This window comes from Drosophila mojavensis, unplaced genomic scaffold, assembly GCF_018153725.1.
Source record: "Drosophila mojavensis isolate 15081-1352.22 unplaced genomic scaffold, ASM1815372v1 contig_136, whole genome shotgun sequence".
NCBI lineage: Eukaryota > Metazoa > Arthropoda > Insecta > Diptera > Drosophilidae > Drosophila > Drosophila mojavensis.
The window spans coordinates 15842920-15863958 of NW_025318667.1; the positions used below are offsets into that span (position 1 = coordinate 15842920).

The 21039-nt window shown below is 34.6% G+C and overlaps 2 protein-coding genes across 3 annotated transcripts in view; one reads left to right on the forward strand and one right to left on the reverse strand.

Annotated features, from left to right (window-relative positions):
- The first annotated feature begins 10748 nt into the window (after window positions 1–10748).
- LOC6583972 (frequenin-1) overlaps window positions 10749–21039 on the forward strand; it is a 49244-nt gene continuing 38953 nt past the window's right edge. The window contains exons 1-2 of one of the 2 annotated variants that reach the window (XM_015161462.3): window positions 10749–10872; window positions 11135–11183. The gene's annotated coding sequence lies outside the window, so the exon portion shown is untranslated. The remainder of the gene's footprint in view (window positions 10873–11134; window positions 11184–21039) is intronic. The other variant, XM_015161463.3, reaches the window with a different exon arrangement.
- Window positions 12948–14116, reverse strand: LOC6583970. The gene is made up of 2 exons (XM_002009594.4): window positions 13367–14116; window positions 12948–13277 (listed from the first exon to the last, which is right to left on the reverse strand). The coding sequence occupies exons 1-2, from the start codon at window positions 13884–13886 to the stop codon at window positions 13159–13161; spliced, it is 639 nt and encodes a 212-aa protein (XP_002009630.1). The 5' UTR covers window positions 13887–14116; the 3' UTR covers window positions 12948–13158.

Here is a 21039-nt window from a genome sequence, read left to right on the forward strand (position 1 = left end):
CGCAAGCAAACGAAAAATAAAAGAAAGAAGAAAAAAAAAAAAAAAAAGAAAACGAACGCAGCCTTCGAGTAATTTATAAAAAAAATAAAAATTGAATGAAAAAATATTGAATATAACAGTAAAACGTAAGCATTGTTGATATACAGAAATGAAGAAACCACAAAAAAAAAAAAAAAAAAAACAAAATGGATTGAACTTAATACTTAATATATACAAAATATACATATATACTTATACATATATATATATATATATATATATATATACACGCACATAGATATATATGTATATATGTTTATATTTGACAACAAGAAGGAACACAGAGCAAAGGCAATTAATTAATTAATTAACAATACCCAGGCATTAATCAATGACAAGTGCAAAAGCCGCGCAAAACCGAACGTCATATATTTTCAATTAGGCCACAGCACACACACACACACCCACACACGTACAGAGAGACACACACACACACGCACACACTCACAGAGACAAGCGCAACAATTGGGTATATTATGATTATCATTATAATCCTGATTATGATTTCTTTGTAAATTGTATTTCTTATGCGCAATTATAATTAAGTTAACGGAAATTTGACAATAGCCGCCACAAATAAAATAATATAAAAGTATATAGTTTTTATTATAAACAAATAACAAAAGAAAAGTTAACATATTGAAAGCAATGAACACCAAAAAAAAAAAAAAAAAAAAAAAAAAAAAAAAAAAAAAAGCAATGATTAGTAAATTAAAATTTAAAAGAAAAACAAAAAAACCAAAAAAGAACAACAACAACTGCAACAGGAAACAAGCCACAACAACAGCTACTACTACAACAACAACATGTACATCAATAGCCAGCTCGCTCTATCTCTATCTATCTCTCTCTCTCGCTCTGTCTCTCTCCCTCTCTCTGTCTCTCTGTATATCTTGCTCTATATATCTATCTATCTTTATGTAGTACAAATAGTCCCGTTTGAGAGCCCAAAAACAAATGAACAGAAAAAAAAATCTATATACAGATCCATCATGCGATTTAATTTCTATTCTATATGCGGTTCAGCTTTATTATTGCATTGATTTAATAACCCAGTTAATAATTTATTATAAACTATTTATATATATATTTATATACATGCAACTATATATATATATGTATATAGTTCTCTATATATATATATATATATATGTACTTGAATACATATTTGCTAATTCTTACGGCTAATCATGCACACCCATAACTTTTTATATACTCGCTCATAGATCATATTAAAGCTCCATTATGCCATACGCAACACACACACACACACATATATATTTATATATACATATGTATATTTATTTATATTATATATCTATGTAGATATATACACATACACAAATATATGTATGCCTATGTATTGTAGATTGGAGTACATACACATATGCTTAAGTACTTAATGCCGAACACTCTGATCATATTATATACTATAAACGTTGCTCATATCCATATAGAACCATCAACATATATAGTATATATATATAGCTATATATATATTCGTATACCAAATCAATCACTTGGATATGGCTCACAATCATTTTTGCACACTTGTAGAAGCTGCAATACTAAATGGAATCTATATCGGATATATCTGCTCTTAAAGCAATATTAGGCTATAGATGATATGCAGCATCAAGATATAAATTCTATACTATATAATGATTTCTTTATCTTATAAAAGTCCCACGCTACACATGCTGAAATTCAGATGATATATCTCAGTCCTGAAATATAGCTTCTATTATATACATTTCAATGCTATACATGCTGAGATCTGTGTGATCTATCTCAGATTTAAAATATAGCTTATATAAGGAGAAACCGTCATCAGGATCAATAATTTCCATGCGATATGATGTGATCCTTATCAAGGTATAAAGCTTTTATGCTACCTCTGCTGAGATCTAAGAGATATATCTGAGATATGATATATCTCTTCGAGCTTCTTTTGGATACATAACTTCTAGTCGGCTTCTACAAGTGTTTTCGAGCTTCGGCATGCCGAAGAGCATCGTTTTTATCTCCTTATTGTTTATTTTGCTACTTTGACTACTTTAATGAGTGGCCTTAAATTCAAATTTTTCCAATCACTTTGAAATTCTTAAATGGCACCAGCATCAAATTTATATATATACACATACCCATACATATATACACACATATATATGTATGTTTATATTATACATTCGTAGACGCTTATCGGCATAAATAATCGTATAAACTTTTTCAATGCAATTTCTGCAATTTTTACTTCATTTTTATTTATGGAATTATTTTCACAGATTTTCATGTTTCTTTTCTTTCGACTTAGTGCACGCCAATTGAAACAATTGAAACCGTAAAAAAACCTGTCGCCTCAACTGAAAAAAAAACACTAAAATTTGAAAAAAAAAAAAAAAAAAATGGCATAGATATACATATATACACACACACATACATGCATATATATATATATATATATGCATATAGCTATATACCTATCTATATACTGACAAGCTAATATATATATATATATATATATATATTACTTGTAGTAGGCACTACAAACTAATAATAATTAATAATAATAAAAAATGAAAAAATAAAAAACAAACGCTTCTAAGAACCTCACTGAAATTCTTCGAAAAACAAAATGCAGAAATTATTATATATATATATATACTAAAAATATATACTAACATTTAAATAAATACAATACACAACAGCAACACATGATTATATGAGAACCTTAATCAATAATTAAATAATTCGTGATATAGCTGACAAAAAGAAATGTGTCTGTAGTTTAGTAGTTAAACGTAACAAAAATCTATATATTAAATATATAATGATAAAAAGAAAAGCAAATACATTTACAATTTTCTTTGACTTTCCTTTAAGTTATAAATATAACCAAAAGACACCGAAAAAAAAAAAAAAAAACATTTATAAGAGCTGTAAATATCACTCAAGAACATCAACTCATTCAATAGTGCGCTGCGGCCCAGGTCCAGGCACATACGAAGTAAGTTTGTTAACACCAAAATATTGACGGGTCTTAAGTAAAAAGTAAGTAAGTTTTTTTTCTTGTCAAAGGCATTCAAGTCAATTGTAAAACAGAGCATGAGTAAAAACAAAAAAATAGCTGAAAAAAATTCAATACAAATACCATAGCTCACAAATAACTGTTAGCAGTTTTACCTTTACGCTCTGCTCGCGAAATCAACCGAAGAAGACTACTCGCTCTCGCTCTAACTAATTCGTTCTCGCTCCTACTTCATTTTTGCTCCTCTTCGCTTTCGATTGAGCGTTCTGAGTTTAACCGTTCGCGTGACGCTCGCTTGACGAACATCGCTTGGGGACCGATACGATTAAAGCACGCACAATGAGACTCAGAAACTGAGTAAGCTCAAAGGGTCACATACACACGCACACACTCAATTTAGGTACGTAACTGATATGCATAGCGAGCCCAACACTGGTATATACATATACGAAATACATACACTCAAGCTTTCGCTTCATTTAACTCAATGAAACGGTTGGAGAACAGCCAGAGCGAAACGGTTACGAGCCGATCGCGAACGAGCTCGTTAAGGAGCCGATGCAATCGGTTGCTCTTTGAGTTTTTTTTTTCTTCTCAAAGTATGGGTGAAAGGCACTCGTTGACAGGCATCGAGTAACGGACAACAGTTATCTGCGAGCTATGAAAAATACTCATGCAAATGCAAAATAGAAGAAATAGGAAATGAAAAAATTGTATATTGAATATATTTTTTTTTGTGCAATGCGCAGCGTCACCTTCAGCCGGCGTTGATAACACGAACACACAAATGTCAAGTTAAACGTTTCACAAGCAATATTTTACAAATCATTATATAAATATGTATGTATATATATTTATATGTATATATACATATATACATATATAAATGTATAAAAAATATACAAGTATATACTTACATAGATGCGAGTTCTTAAAAAAGGAAAAAAAACGATAAAAAAAATAAAAAAATAATTGGCATAGTAAATCAAATATTGTAATAAATGTCAACATTTACATAAAACATAAACAATTTAATAAAAATAAATATGAAGAAAAAACACACACATAAAACATACACATTTTTTTAGTGATACTCTTTAGCAAAACAGAAAAAAAAACCCGAGAAAAATCGAATCTGATTTATTTGCTAAGAAACGTTAAGAATACAAAAACTAGAAATTTAATTAAAACAAAATATTGCAAGAGAAAAAAAAAGTAATGTAAATGAAAAAGAAAAACTTTAAAGCAATTTCTAATTTGTTTCACTTTTTTCACTTGTTGTTTTCTCTGCTAATTCTTCTTCTTCTTTATATATATATATACAACTATTTACTGTTATTTGTGTATACACATACTTTTATATATGTATATATACATATATGGACAAACTAAAACATAAAAAACGAAAGCAGCAACCATGCTAAATTCTTTTACCGTTATTATTCTTTTTCCGAAACAAACAACAACAGAAAAATGAAGAAGAAGCAAAACCAAAAAGCAAAATGCATAAAAAACAAAACGAAACGAAACGAAAGAAAACAAAAAAGAGAAAATTTATCTTGTTACTGTCAGAAATATTACTTATACTTCAAATAAACATTTTAAAATGATATGCCAAACCTGGTGTCGAGTACTTTCTGACAATTAACTTAAGTGCCCCTAACTACCCATAAAAGATGCATAAAAGGTAAGTTCAACTAATGTAACACACACACGCACACCAACAGAGACAACAAGCCAGCCCCCCAGCCCCCCCCCAGCTCCCATAGCTCCTCCTAGCCACCCAGTCAAACCCCTCGACGCACTTTCCCCACAAAATGCCGTTGCGAACTGAACATCTGCTTTAAGGGGATGGGGGGATTGGGGGTTGGGCTGCTACACTTACAGTTAGCACTCATAGTGGCAAGTCGTCGTAGTTGTTATAGCTCCACCCCTCTGCTCTGCTCTGCTGTTGAATCAAAATTGTTTTTATGGCCAAGAGACGCAGCGACATGCCTTGGCCCTTAGCTCCAATCAAATATAAGCGCCCATCCGGCGTATACGCAATTCTAGTTAATTGCTCTTTGATTTGTCTTCATTTAATTCGACAGCTTGATTACGCCGACTCGCAACGCAAATTCATATCGACGTCGCTGAGAGCGAAGCTATTAAAAACAGTTGCGAAACGCTGGCCAACAATAGCTTTGATTGCTCTAGTTTAAATAAACCCCCTGTCTATAAGGTGCAAAATCATAGCCGTTGCTAGAACTGAACTGCGCTTCCGGTATCTGACTCAGTTTCTTATACTTTGTAGAAGCGAAAATACTTTGGGGTATATTGGTTTTGTGACAATGCATGAAGCGAGACGGATCTCATAAAATGTAAGTACAGTCGAGTCTCGATATTTCTTACCCAATTTCAATAATTCTCGATAATTTGAATTTCTGTGTAAATCGAAAAAATAACTCATACCTTGCCATTTCGAATTATCGGAATTCTACAGTATATTGTTGAGAAGAACGACTAGCTTAGTCGATAGTTCGTCTATCCCATAGCCCGACCGTTCGTATTTCCGTTCATCTGCACGTCTGTCAGATGACAGATAACTAATAATCTGTCTCTCCATCGTCCCGTCTGCCCGTCCATCCATCCATTCGCCCGTTCGTTCGTTCATCCATCCGTCTATTTATTAATCCATCTGCGTGTACGTCCATCCGTTTCTCTCTAGAACTCTAGATGTATATTCTAGTATACCATGAGCAGTGCCAATTAATCAATTTTGATTTGATAACTCATCCAATTTTCGTATTACCTATGTGAATCTATTTATTTAATATCGCACAAGTTGGAGATTAAGATTAGGTTTTTAGACAGATATACTAAATATATAGATATACAGATATACAGTATACTAAATTCATAAATTTCTGAATTTGAATACCGCCTAGTCGTGTCGATCAGAGCACACCCATAACATTCTTACTCGTTTTAAAATAAATCTATGAAGACATTTTCAATGCCAAATAAACAGAAAACTTTGCTCTTGCATCATTTGACCCTCTTTACGATAGAGAAGTGTGAAAATTCTTGTAATTGTGAAACGCAACTCGAACAGTATCTGAAGCGGCTGCATGATTCTCGTTCGTAGTAATGAAAAATGAAACAGCTCAATTTATAAAACAAAATATAGGGATAGATCTAGGGTTGCGGTTCTCAGCATTATCGAATCTAATTGTTGAGTTTGCATAGAGTGATTCAGTTGTAAAATTGTGAAATACTTAATCAATTCTAAATGGTTTCCTAACTTATATCTTTGAATGCTCTAATAGACATGGTAGACAAGCTATATGGAAATTATTCATCTCTTTGTGTTCAACAATAGCGAAAGTTTTATTTTTTTATTTATTTATTTATTTATTTTTTTTTTGTGAATCATATAAATGATTTAACTAGCACTGTCTAATTTTCTTCAATAGTCACAGCTAAAAAAATACAAGCGCATTGCCTTGTGTGACTTTTGAAAGCATATTAGTTTCATAGAAATCAATATACTCGTGTTACATTGCGAACGAGCATTAAGAAGTACTTTAAAAATGAGTTTCTAGCCAACTGAATGAATAAACGAAAGCGTTCTTTGAGTGGTTTCCAACTAATGTTTAATTACACTGCGTCAGCCAGAGAGAGAAAGAGAGAGAGAGAGTGAGAGAGAGTCGGACTGACTAAATACTTAATTATATTACGTACATAATTAGATATAGGAGGAACAGCAACTTTGTCGAGCGATAATTGGATGGCAATATTAACACCCAAGAACTAGAGTTCGAGAAGAACATTCAACGAGGCAATATGCCGTAGAAGTAGTAATTTGCAAGATGTATATGAAGTTGTCGAAAACTATGTATTTAAATTGTACTCAATCATTAGATTCTCAATATTTCATACGCATTTCAATAATCTATCAATTACATTTTAAGCTCATTAACAACTTATTCAACTGGTATTTTTTTTTTTTTTAAGTAAGGAGTTGCTTGTGTTTGGGTTGAAAACATTGATAAATTTTAATTATTAACTATTTATTTATATACATACATTTTTTATTTATTGCCTAGAGAATTTTAATGATTCTATATAAATATATAAAGAAATATATATAATTTAGTAATATATAATTTACCTAGCTATAATTTATTTCATGTTTCTCCCAACTATTCAACACGTCTTGCTTTTGCCTTCAATGGAGTCTTATTTTCAGCTACCGAATATAGTATTTTTGTATACCCTGATCCCGTTGAAAATGGGAAATCATGGAATAAAGTTTTGTATACTCTGAACTCATCGAAATGGGTAATAGGCAGTAGGAGGCGTGGCAGAGCCCAGGAAGTGTATATAGAATCTTGATCAGGGCAACGAGGAGAGTCTGTCTGCTCCGTATGTGTGAACGCGTAGATCTCGTAACCTATAAGAGCTAGAGACCTGAAATTTGTTTTGTAATTTTCTATATAGCACACTCAGTTTGAGATTATTTAAGTTAATCTCACTCAAACTTTTTCAATAATAAATTCTTCGATTTGCCTTCAGCATTACATTACATTTGAATCTAATATAAGATATATGTAAATAATGAGCACAATATTATGTGTTATATTATATTGTGTAAAATATAAAATACTGCAAAGTCGTAACGGCTTCAGTGGGGTGGCGAAAGGCTCATTAAAGTCTAGAATTTTGCGGTTATTTCACTGCGAAAAGAGAGGGAGAAGCAGGAGGGAAACGAGTGAGTTTGTTGCGTAAGGCAGCCGAGTTGAGTGTGGAGTGCGGAGTGTGGAGTGTGGACTGGAGTCGTGTGTCATTTGCGGTCACGTTGAGCTGTGGCCCATCATTCAGTTCATTTGGCACACTCAGAGCCCTGACAGCACATGCTCTGTGGTCGGTCACTTAAACAGCTCAGGCTTCGCATCGGTTCGTTTTGCTGTTTGTGGTTTTGTTGAAGTTGATTTGATTATGCTTTGGGTTTATTGCATATTTTCAGTTCACATGATCCCGGGGACTGATTGCTCAGCCCACAATAATATATATATATATATATATATATATATATATATATATATATATATATATATATATATATATATATATATATATATATGTGTGTGTGTGTGTTCGACTGAGTGTAGGCAGCTTAATTACCCTTTTGCTTACCATTGCGGCTATGCTATGAATATGAATTAATAATGCAATCGGAACGTCAGCTGTAACCACGTGCATAATTAATAAATGGAAAGAGTGAGAGAGAGAGAGAGAGAGAGAGAGAGGGCGAGAGAGGGCGAGAGGGCGAGGAAGAGGGAGGGGGGAGAGGGAGAACAGTGCCAGCCATATACTTACTTAGCTGACTGTTTTCTCTATTCTCGTGTCTGCATCGGAGTCTGTTTATCTAGGCAGCCCAACTATTTATAATGAAAAGGCTGCCAAATAAAAATGAAAATAGCTTGGTGTCTAATTTGTTTTTTGCTTTTTGCTTTTTGTTTGTATCTATAAATTGGCTCAGCTGCCTCGGTCGCAGTCGCAGTCGACGCCGCAGTCGCCGTCGACGTAGCCAGCAGCATTGAGCTAACAAGCAAATTAACGAATCGCATAAAATGTGTAGTTCGCAGTGCGAAACAATGCCACGTACATGAATTTCTCTAGATGAACAAATTCAAATTTCAACAATTTTACACAGTACAGCATTTGCCGCACCGCTTGCAAAGCACCTAATTCCAACCGCCGCCCCCTATCGCCGCCCTCTTTGCAGCAGCAGCAGCAGCAGCAGCAGCAGCCGCAGCAGCAGCAGCGATCAGCGCTGAAGTAAAACAAATAAACAATTATTGGCTGCGTTCAATTCCTCAGTATTTCGTTTATGCGTTCCATTTATTGCCGACGACGCCAACGTCGACGTTCTGACCACCAGCAGCAGCACCGGCATGACCAAGACCGTATCCGCGTCTGCGTTCACGTTCGAGTCAGCTTAGGTACGTCGATTGCGGCCCATTAAATGCGCCTCTTACGTACGCAATTCCGAATTTATTCTTTGCGCGTTCGAATTTTGACGGCGCTACGGCAGAAGCGTTAGGTATATACATTTGCATTATATATACATATGTAAGTAGCAAACAGCTTGATTGAGTATATCCAATTCGTAAAGGTATATATATATGTGATATAACTTTAGTACTTACTATTTTAGTATTTTAATTTATATTTAGTACTTTACAAATATTGATTAGTCATTTATTTACATACATTCAAAATGTTTTTAAAAAAAAAAAAAAAAACAAACATAATATTTGAAGTTCAAGAATATATAAAAAATAAAAATTGCATTTAATTTTTACTTTATTTTCAAAATATATTCATGTATATATATGTTGTATATATAATAATATAGTATTACTTATAGTAAATTGTGTTAAATTATTAAAATCTTCAAATTTTCCAGGAGATAGTGGAAAGTGAATTTTTCGATTTGCCACGCCATTAGTGAGCGGATCGGGGAAATTTACACAAGTATATGTGGAATATCTATTCCAAATTTCAAGTCTCTAGTCAATACTTTGCATAGCAAGCACAAGTCAGCATTGCATAAAACCAATATACTCATTTCATTATTGTGAATGAGCATTAAAAATAGAATATAATTTCATACAATGAATAAATAATTAATTAAAAATAGTTAACCAACTATGAATAATGCTCTTACATATTATTATTTTTGCTAGAGTAATTTAATTAAAAAAAAAAATAATAATAATAATAAATAAATAAATAAAAAAAAAATAAAATAAAAATAAATAAAATAGAAATAAAATGAAGAAAATCAAATTTTTGCATAATAAAGTTATTTGGTATATAAATAAACAATTAAAGCATGGCAGAAATATATGCATTAAATAAAAAACAATATGTGCAATAAATAAAAATAAATAAAAAAAATCAAAAATGCACATTCAACATTATTTATTTATTTATTAATTGTTACAAAGAATTAATTGGAAATAACAAGTTTCAAGGCCTTCAGGCAGACATTAAACATCCATATATTCATGCAAAATGCAAACGAAATGTTAAATGCACAGCGCCACCTGTTGTTCTGTAGCGGCTACGCAGCTCGTGAGGCCGGCCGCTGAGCTGGCATTATGGCAAACAAATTTTCGCTTTATCGTATCTGCTGTTCTGCTTATTGTTTATTGCTGTTGTTGTTATTGTTGTTGTTGTTGTTGGTTTTTGTTTTGTTTTGAATGCGCCCGACAATGGGCGTCTCATAAGGTTTTAATTATTTACTTTATTTAGGTCCGCGCGCCTTGGATCGAAACTAAAAATTTAGCCAAACACTGTGATCATTGGGCTCATTGCTGCTGCTCGATTGCAATTAGTCAACGGCAACGGCAACGGGAACGGCAACGACGCCGACAGCGACGGCAACAGCGACAGCATCTGCTGTCGGCACCTGCACACAAAAATGCCAAGTAAATTTCTCAATTCTCAATGCTCGATTCTCGAATCGACCAAATTTCTTATTGTAGTTCCGCCTACGTCGACGCTGCGGCTGTCGCTGTGGCTGTGCTTCCGCCGCTGCCGCTGCCGCTGCTGCTGCTGCTGCTGCCGCTGCTGCTGCTGCTGCTGCTGCTGCTGCTGGCAGTGGCATACTGGGCGTATTGCTGCCACTCGGCTGCCGTTAGCCATTCGCACAAGTTGCATGTTGAGGCGCGTTAAGTTTTTCTTTTTGTTTCTGCGGCTGCCTTCGCATTGTTATTTTATTTTCGGTTCGCGTGCGTTGTGCATATTTTAAAGTAGGTTTTTCTCTCACTCTCTCTCCCCCCCTCTGTTCATTATATTTGTACTTGTTTAATTGTACTTTTGGCCTGGTGTTTTGTTTTATTTTATTTAACTTAATTTTTTTTTTTTTTGTGGTGCCGTGCTAAAATCTTAAACTGCGTTCAGTGCGCGCGCCAACTCGTTTTGTATTTCGAGTCTCAGTTTGGCTGAGAATTACGTCAGTTTAATGAGCATCTTATTTACGTATTTATTATCGTTTCATTTGCAACGGTTCAGACACAACAGCCAGCTGCGACAACGTGGGCGTGGCAACAAGTGCATACAGGTTCGTGCGAACGCTTTATAATTAGGCATTAACTGATGTCTGCACTTTGTCATCTCATACTCTCACTCAGTTAATCTCTCTCTCTCACTCTCTCGCTCTCTCTCTCGCTCTCTATCTTGTCTCAGCGCTTGGGCTCGTTTTCTTATAACATTTAACAAATGCAGAACTTAAACAGATCTTTGTAGTTGTTGTAGAAGTACGTAAACTTTGAAAGAAAAAGTTTGAAAAACTAAAGAGAGAGAGAGAGAGAGAGAGAGATCGAATGAGAACAAATAATTTAGTGTAAGTGAAATTAATATTGTTATACTTTTATATAAATAATAACAATTTGCGTGCGCAAAGAGAATCATTACCCATCTGCTCTCTCTCTCACTCTCTAAGAGAGATCTCTCTCAGGATCACCAAAATATATGTATGTATGTATGTATGCCAACATATATTATTCTTAATGCATCATCCACAGTTAGCTTTCAGTCCCTCATCAGCTCATCATCATCAGCTATCAAGCTATACTTTAGAAAGGAACCATGATTGTGCGATAGCGAGTGAGTTTATCGGAAATGATCATACGATCATTAGAGAAGATATGAGTCAAGCGAATTGCGGTTGCTATTGCCATGATTCAAATAATTAATGCACACACACATTCACACACACGCATAAGCAGATGTTTTGCTTGGGCTGCACTAATTGACTCTAATGGGCCATGGGAAACTACTTATTGAAGATCGTTTGTGCAATCACAGCTGACACAAACAGCTGATTACAACTACATATACCTTATGGTGTCTGCCACGCCTCCTTCTGCCTGTTGCTTACATTTTAACAAAGCAAATATACCCAGACTTTCCTTTCCGTAGGCTATATAGTACATAAGTTAAGAGCTCCCACACTAGAGTACTAGTGCATAGGGACGCTGAGTTGGGTTCTTGTGAATATAAATAACTTTGTGTTCATTCAAGTAATATATTTTATATAATTCAGTAACAATAGGTCAAAGCTCTCTCTCTCTCTCGTCCGAATAAGAACTGAGCCATATCAGTTCTATTGGTTGGGTTTTCCCCTTGAATGTGTGCCTGGACTCCTCAGCCTTAGATAGTCGATAGTCTTAGTTTTTATATATATTTGGTATATCTTTAAGTTAACTATATATTTGTCAATATTTTGAATAATAAATAAATATCTCTGTCTGTTGGGTATATATCTGTCTATAAGAAGAGCTAGAGACTACAGACTTTTCTGTAAATCGATAATTATTCTCGTTGTAGTCTTATTGAATAAAACTAAGGGTCGAAAATAGGCTATAAAATAGTCTACAATTTTTTCAGCTTTTTTTATGATTTAGATTAATTTTTTTGTTTTATTTATTTATTTTATTTTTTATAAAATGATAATATTATTATAGATAACCTTACGTCCACCCCTTCTAAAATCGCTAAAATCATATTTTAAATATCACATCACTTATCATATTCTAAGGGTTCCTCTGCAGAGGATTTATTCAGGCGCAGTCGCTGCACGCAGAGCGCGTGCTTATGCATGCGTGTGTATGTTGCGTGTGTGTGTTGTTATTGTATTTTTATATATTTATTATTTACTTTATTTTATTTGTTTTTCTGTTTATATATTTTTTTAATATTTATTGTATATTTAATTGTATTATTTTATTTTTGATTTATATATTTTGACATATCTTTTATTTTAATAATTTTTCAAAAAGTTTTATACAAACAATTTAAAGTGCTCAAAAAAAACGAGCTTAATAAAAAAAAAAAAAAAATACCTTACAGCAGAATACATTTGCATAGAAATCTGTTTGGATAGCTATGCATGTATTTGCTTATTTGCTTGAGCCGATGCAGTGCATCTCAGCTCGCTCCTCGCTCCTCTTTGGCTGAGATTACCCCAGGCCTGGCTTGGCCTGGTACCTGTAAACAGCTGACTCCGCACAAGACGACGGGTGGGCAAATAGACGTTAGATTTGAGTGGGCCGAGACTGGGCATGGCGGCGTTTTGGTCGATAGCGTGGCACTATGATGGGGTCGGGCAGTTGGCCGAGCAGCATGAAATCAATTGCCAGACGCCATTTGGCAGCTAGGTGGCATGGGTTGGCATGGGTTGGTTAGTCAGTCAGCCAGGTGGCAGGTGGCAGGTGGTCAGTCAGTCAGGTGATGACGGCTTACCTGCACCCTCGATGGCGAGCAGGAACCACGATAGGGACGCCACAAAACGCATAAAGTAGAAAGCATCGTTAATCAGCCAAGCGGAAAGCCTTGGACAGTAGTGGAATATGAAACGCGTCCACGTCCACTTCGAATGGCCGAGGGCGTGCAGCGCCTGATCGCATATGCTCAGAAATGGCTGCCATATGGAGAGCAGCACGTAATCAACCACAAAGAGCATTACGAACAGCTCAAGCAGCAGCAAGAGCTTCCGCACCACTGACGGCCATCGCTTGAACCGCTGCGGCCGGTACTGGGTCAAGGTCAGCAGCAGGCCGTTGGCAAAGAACAGCGTTGACCAGCTGACCGGCAGCGGCTCGGGCACCTCGTCGGGCAGCTTGTTGGGCTTTAGCACGCGTACTACATGCCACTGGTTCCACTGGAGCAGCAGGTCCAGTGCCAGCACCAGCATCGACTCGTAGAACTCTCGCACCAGCTCCTCGGCTCGCCTCTGTTGGCGGCGCATGCGCAACTGTCTCATGGCACTCGAATGCTCTTGCCGAATTTGGAATCACAATTCTCAGAAAAAAAAGGAAAGCTTCAACTACGCTAGCTACAAACGTTTTGAACCGCTTTTGCCTTTTGTTTTATTTTATTTTTATTTTTATTTTTTGTGTGTGAAATGAACAAAAAAACAAACGACTCGAAATTCAAATACATTTGAGCTCGGCTCTGTATCAGCTTCGACTTATCAAGCCAATCTTGTAACTGACAATCTCAATATGTGTTCAAATTAAGTTGAAAAAACAAAATCAATTTTTCAATTATTCTCGATAAAAAAGTTATCGGACGAGTTATCGAAAAAATATAATAAACTTTTACTGTCTATGGTATACACGAGTCTACATGCAATTCAGCCCTCTGGCTCTTATAACTCCTGAGATCTAGGCGCTCATACGGACGGACGGTCGGACGGACGAACAGACGGACAGGGGTATATCGACTCAGCTCATCGCCCTGATCAAGAACATATACATATACTTTATGGGGTCTGCGATGATTCCTTCTGCCTGTTACATACTTTTCACAAAACCATTATACCCTGACCTCCCATTTTCAATGGGTTCAGGGTATAAAAATGGTGGAAATTTTTCTTTGTTTCCTTTTACATTACAAATGCCTAGAGACGATAAATAAATTTATTTTAATTGTAAATGTAATATTATATTTGAGTTTGAGAAACAAATGTCAAATGCATTTGAAATTTTTGTCAGAGCTCTGTGTTACTTTCAACTTATCAAATCAATGCTAAACCTACATTATTTTCAAACATAATTGATTAGTCTCGAATATAAAAAATAAATAATTAAATAAAACATAGTTTATTTTTTTTTGTTTTAAGGTAAAGGTTTTTAGAAAATCATAATCGAAATTAAACAGAATTCTTTTACATAGAATAAGAAGCACACGGAAACATTTATATACATATATAAAACCCGAAATAAAAGTAATCTAGGTAATAATATTCCATATAATTTTCATTATATTTGCCTTGTAAAATTTACTCAGTAAATTTAATTATTATTTTTTTTTTTAATTAAACGTATCTGGATTATGTCCTTTTCACGTCTCTTCATATTCTTTGATTTTATAAAATTCTTCAGCATGTTTTTCACATATTTCCATAAATAAATATCTCTAAAGCTCGCATCGGGCCTGTTTTTGTCTGCTCGCACGTGCTGATTGAGAGAGCTGACTTGGAACTGGCCACGAAATCAATTTCTCTGTCAAATCAGCAGACTGAACGATACGGGCGGTGTTAGGGGGCCACCCACGTTTGGCTCCACATATGGGAGGGTCCTCCCCCGCCTCGTCGCAAAGCATGAGAAAAAAGAAACCGCCATAATACATTCTCATACGTGAAGGGCAGAAAGGACACCCTAATCCTGCCCCGTTCAGTCAAAAACTTGCCATTCGCTGGCTGCTCTAATAAAAGTAGTAGTTGTTATACCCTGTACTATTGGCACTCAGGCAGGCGTATAGCCCGACGTGATGAAAAGTCACGAAAAATTCAGGTTGGTTTTTCTGACTTTGGAATATAAAGAGAGAGTTTTTAATTGGAATGTAAATGAAATGCGATGGAATTTCGAGAAGAGGATTGCCTAAAATTCCGTTAAATTTCGGTTACAATTTATAGAGATGTGTTTTAAAATCTTTAAATAGGGAGAACTGCTGAAAATTTAAAAGAAGACTTAAAAAAAAAAAATAATAAATGTGAAAAATTGAAAACTTTCTTAATAATTAGTTTAATTGAGACATAACATAATTAACAACACTAAATATTAATATGCTGCTTAATTTATTATTAAATTTTATATATATATATATATATATATATATATATATATATATATATATATATATATATATATATATATATATATATATATATATATATATATATATATATATATATTTTTTTTTTTTTTTTTATTTTATAATTTATTCATTTTTCCATTTCTTCATTTATATTTACCATCAAATCGAACTATACTATACAGCTGAATAGACACAAAGAAGATTTGTATTGCTATGTGTCTGCTGTTGCCGCATACAGGGTATCTGCCAGTCATGCTGCTTTGTTGATTGTTGGCCGATTTATTGTTATTTTTCTTGTTGTTTCGCATTTTCTGCTCGACAAAACGGTAGACCCTAAAGTCACCGGCGTCAAGTAAACAAAGCTGCCACCGACTACAAAAGTGTCTATGGCGACGGCTGCCGTTGAGCCCCGAAAAAAAAGAAGAAAAATGGGACGGTGCACCACACAAAACACGGCTTGAGTCAGAAAGAAACTGAACTATTTAGCTAACTATGCTTAAGAGAACTATACTATATAGAAATAGTTAGAATATCTAGAATAGGAATTCTAAAAAAAAAAAAAAAAAAAAAAAAAAGGTCAACTAAACTAAACAAAAACTATATCATGATAATATTATAACAAAAATGTAATAACTTTTTATATATATATCTCTCTTTTTTTATATTTATTTAATTTTATATATATTTATTTGCGCATAAGCTGCACCTAATGCTCATTTTTAGAGATGACTAAATTTTATTTTCATTTAAGTGTTATATACAAAGTAATTGAATTTAAATAATTGAATAAAAAAAAAATGGAATAGAAAAAAGATGGAATAAAAAAAATTGTATGATATACAAAAATAATAAAATAAATATTGTGTAATATACAAAAATTGTATAATTGCATAGCAATATAAACATTTAAACATTGAGAATATTTAAATTACTTATATAATTATATAAATTAAATATTTTATAATTATATACATTATTTGTAATGATTTTAAATTGAGCTATATACAATTTTATTATTTATTCTCAAAGGCAATTTTTTGTTAATTTTTTTTTTTATTTTTTTTTTTTTAATTTTTTTTTTTTAATTTTTTAGTTTTTATTGAATGAATAAACAATCAAAATTTGTAAATTTTCATATTTATATGGAATTAGAATTTGTATATGTAAAAACTAAATCAGGAGTTGTACTTTTATAATGGTCTGCTCCAATATGTATTTCGAATCAAAATGAATCGATTCAGAGAGAGAGAGAGAGAGAGAGAGAGAGAGAGAGAGAGAGAGAGAGAGAAAGAAAAGAAATGCAATCACGCAAGCTGTTATCAATTGCAAATCGACAGCTTTGTCGCCTGTCAACTGTCAGTTGATGTGCTTAAGTGTGTGCGTGCGAGCTTCTGTGGTTGCTATTGAATCCACCCACTGACAGTGGCGCTGTCAGTGCCTTCATCTTTGGATTGCTGCTGCCGCTGCTGCTGCTGTATTTGGAACTGGTCGTCGTCATATTGTGTTTGGCAAATCGTTTGCGATAAAGCCAACTACATAATGTCTCTGTAGGCCAGGGTGCGACCCGGGGGCCGAGGGGCGGCACATAAAAATGCTAAACCAGCGCTATGCTGGCGTCGCAACGACGCAAACACCCAGCTCATATGACCATATAGTAATGTATGTGGCTCTCCCTTACTCCCCGTCTGTGCGCATGTGTGTGTGTGTGTGAAATGGCAGGAGATGGTTGGACGCAGTATAATGCGCGTTATCCTTGATTGCCTGCTTCGATAGCAGGATATGAGGCGGCTGCAAACAAGCCGCTCAACGTTTCTTATAAACGCACACACTTGGCCAAAAGGTCACATGATTTTCGGAGCAAGCATGTGATGGGTAAGATGGTTTAAAAGATTTATTAATATATATCTATGTACATATTTATCTAGCTATCTACATATTTAACTATTTCCATTTGCTCTATAAAATATCTCTCAGATATCTGAGCAATCATGTGATGTAGAGTAAGATGGGTAGATTAGGATTAAAAGATATATTGATATATACTTATCTAGAGTATCTCAATATATAAATATATATTTTATATTAATAATCCCTAACTATCTATAGTTCCTATAGATATTAATATGATATCTGAGTAAACATGTGACTGAGATGAAGATGGGTAGATGGATATATTAATATACAACTATCTAGAGTACACAAAACTATTATTTTCTACTTTATATCATTAAACCAGATCTATCTATAGTATCTATAGATCTTAGTATAATTCTTTCCATTTACTCTATAAGATATCTGATCGAACATGTGAAGTAGAGAAAGATAGGTAGGTGGATCAAAGGGTATTTACACATACATACATATAGCACTCTAGAGTACCTAAAGATATTATTCAATATTTAATATTATATATGGGTATGATTCTTGGGCTAACTATTGCCATTAGATTTACACGATATCATTTCGATATGGACTCTGGCTTCTATTTATCCTCAAAGTGAGAAACTTAAATGCTCTCAGCTTGTACTAAGATGCTAAGATCAAATAATTCAATTTGATTCTTGGCCTTTAATCTCTTAGAGTATTTAATCTTTGACTTGTCGCAGATAGTCGGCATTCATTGTTTTTTCTTCTTCTTCTGCGTTTCTTTGTGTGGGACTATCGTGATTTTGCTCTTATTTGGTGCGCCTTCTTCTTCTCCTTCTGCTGCTGCCGCTGCTGCTGCTGCTGCTGCTGCTTTTGTTGTTGGCGCTGCTCATTTTCTGTTGGCCTTTGGGTTGTCTGCTTTGCGCTGTTCCTGTGCTCATCATCATTTGGCAAAAGGGCAAGCAAAGAACTCATTGGGTTTTGATTGGTGTAACACACACACGCACACACTTATACACACTCGTACACGACCTACAAGTTAGCCAACTTGGCCAGCTACCATGGCTAATTGATTTCCAACTGCAGACTGTCAATGTTGTTTAGCCAAGTAGCAACTTGTGGACATGGCCAACTAAGCAACTAAACAACAATTTTTAATTGTGCTCCGCTCCAAGTTGCCGTCATCGTCGCCATCACAGCACTGCATGAGTGAGTGTGTGTGTGTGTGTGTGTGTGTGTGTGGGTGTGGCATAGGGGCGGTTCGCTGATGCTGGGGCCAAAGGCAAATGAGCGCTCCGAGAAATATGAACGAGGTCAATGATTGTTTACACTACACTCGAATGCTGTTTACTCGGAGCTATCGCAGCCAACGACGCAAAGAGCTTGAGATTGGTTGAGACGGCGAGACGGCAATTGGGGCGATAGGGCAACGGGCACGGCTCGGTGACGAGGCGACTCTTTGATGGCGTCTGGCGGGGTGGGGTCTGGCTGGCGATGGGCGATGGGCGATGGGCGAGCAAATGCTGCCACTAGACACCTAGCAGAGCTACGGCCTCTGGCTTAGCAAAAAGGCCCTTACCATTCCCCCTCACCTTAGGCTCGGGCCACTTGGCTCACATGTTGTTAACTACCTCTCGCTGATAGCACATTATGCCCAGGTGTGTGCGAGAGTGTGTGTTAATGTGCGTGTGTGTGTGTGTGTGTGTGTGTACACACGTACTATACACATAAATATGTGCTTATATAGATTTTGCCCCGGCATCACTTGCCAGCCACGACACGACTTTAAATAAGTAGCCTGATTACTTCCACAATTGACTGGATCTGCTGGCATCGGATCATTACGGGCCGTAAGAGCCTGGACTTAAAGGCCGCATGGTCGCATCTGGGCAGACCGTAAATATTTTAAATCTACTAAGGCTCAGCACTGTTTATTTTATTATTTTCAACTTTTTTTTTTTAACAAGAGAGATTTAAATAGATCAAAAGCTGCACAGTCAACGATTTTTGTTTAAGTTTTGTAAATATTGTATATAATTATATATGCGTTTCATGTTTGTTAAATTAGTGGTGTGTATGTATCAAATGTGATAATTTGGTCATCATTTGCTCTTAAACTAAATGTAATGTAAATGTAAAACTAAATAATGTGGATATTAAAGATAGCAGAACATGTGTCAAAACAAAAAAAATAAATAAAAAAAAATAAATATATAAATAAATAAAAAAAATATAAATAAAAAATAGAATCTTTTAAATTATTTTTTTAAAATTTTGTTAATTTATTATTTGTTTATTATTATTTTATTATTATTTTTATTATTTTTATTATTATTACTTTTTTTATTTTATATATATTTTTATATTTTTATTTTTTCTCATTTCATTTTTTTATTTTTATTTTCTTATTATATTATTTTTATTTTTTATTTTTATATTATTTTATACAAAATTAAAAAAAAAATTAAATTAAAATTTAAAATTAAAACAAAAAACTTAAGAAAAAAAAATAGATAAATAATTTGTTTTATTATTTTCTTACGTTTTTTTGTTTTAATTTTAAATTTTAATTTAATTTTTTTTTTTTTTAAATTTTTTATGTTTATATATCTCACTCCGGGCTAGATCCATTTACCGATTTACTACCTCCTTAGTAGGTATATACATACATATAGAATCCGGTTACAACGACACTCAAGGAACCGTCGTTTTATTAGTTTACTCGTCGCAATTGTAACTGTAATCGTACGGACGCTAGAAGCGATGTTGTTATAACCGTATTCTACTGTACTTATTAAGTTTGTGCAAATCAATGGAGCATGTGAGTAGCAAACCCATTCTAGATTCGATGGTATACATTGCCATATTTTCCACTTTCGAAATCGAAATAGTTTGCATTTCTACGGAGAAATAGCAACAGCAAATGGCAAGACTCCAAAGGCTACAACTTTTCGGGGAATCCCGTCGAGCAATCAACTAATTTTCAATTACTATAGAATAGCATGAAACTAGTGCTAAATCTAGCCTACAAATTAGATGTAAATGCTGGCATAATGGCCCATTCATTAGTTGAGATAGTATGAATACTAAAAACAAGAGCCAAGCTCTGGCTTGACTTAACGCCGTGAGTCTAATTGTGAGATTTGCATGGATTTCTGTTTTCTGTGCATTTCTAATCAAAACACGAAAACGCTTACAACAATTGCTCTTCAGCCCCTTGCGCACTGTGAGTGCAAATTCATTCATATAAAAGCCGCATTCATTGTCCCAGCATCCTATCAATCAGGAAGCGCCGACACACAAAGGACGAGGCGCTCTGCAGCCGCCGGGCAGAAGTCAATGAGCGTGCGAGCTGTCATATTGTGGGCTCACTGTAATTGTGATGGCGTGACAAGTGAAAACAATTGTGAGTGTAATATGAACTGAGTGGAGTGCAATCTCTCTCTCTC

What these genes read in the sequence shown, in the direction of transcription:
- LOC6583970 (XM_002009594.4), bottom strand. Translation starts at nt 13,886, where the DNA reads ATGAGACAGTTGCGCATGCGCCGCCAACAGAGGCGAGCCGAGGAGCTG. An exon ending in GCTCGCCATCGAGGGTGCAG is followed by an intron (nt 13,278 to 13,366) that starts GTAAGCCGTCAT and finishes CATGCCACCTAG; the next exon opens with CTGCCAAATGGCGTCTGGCA.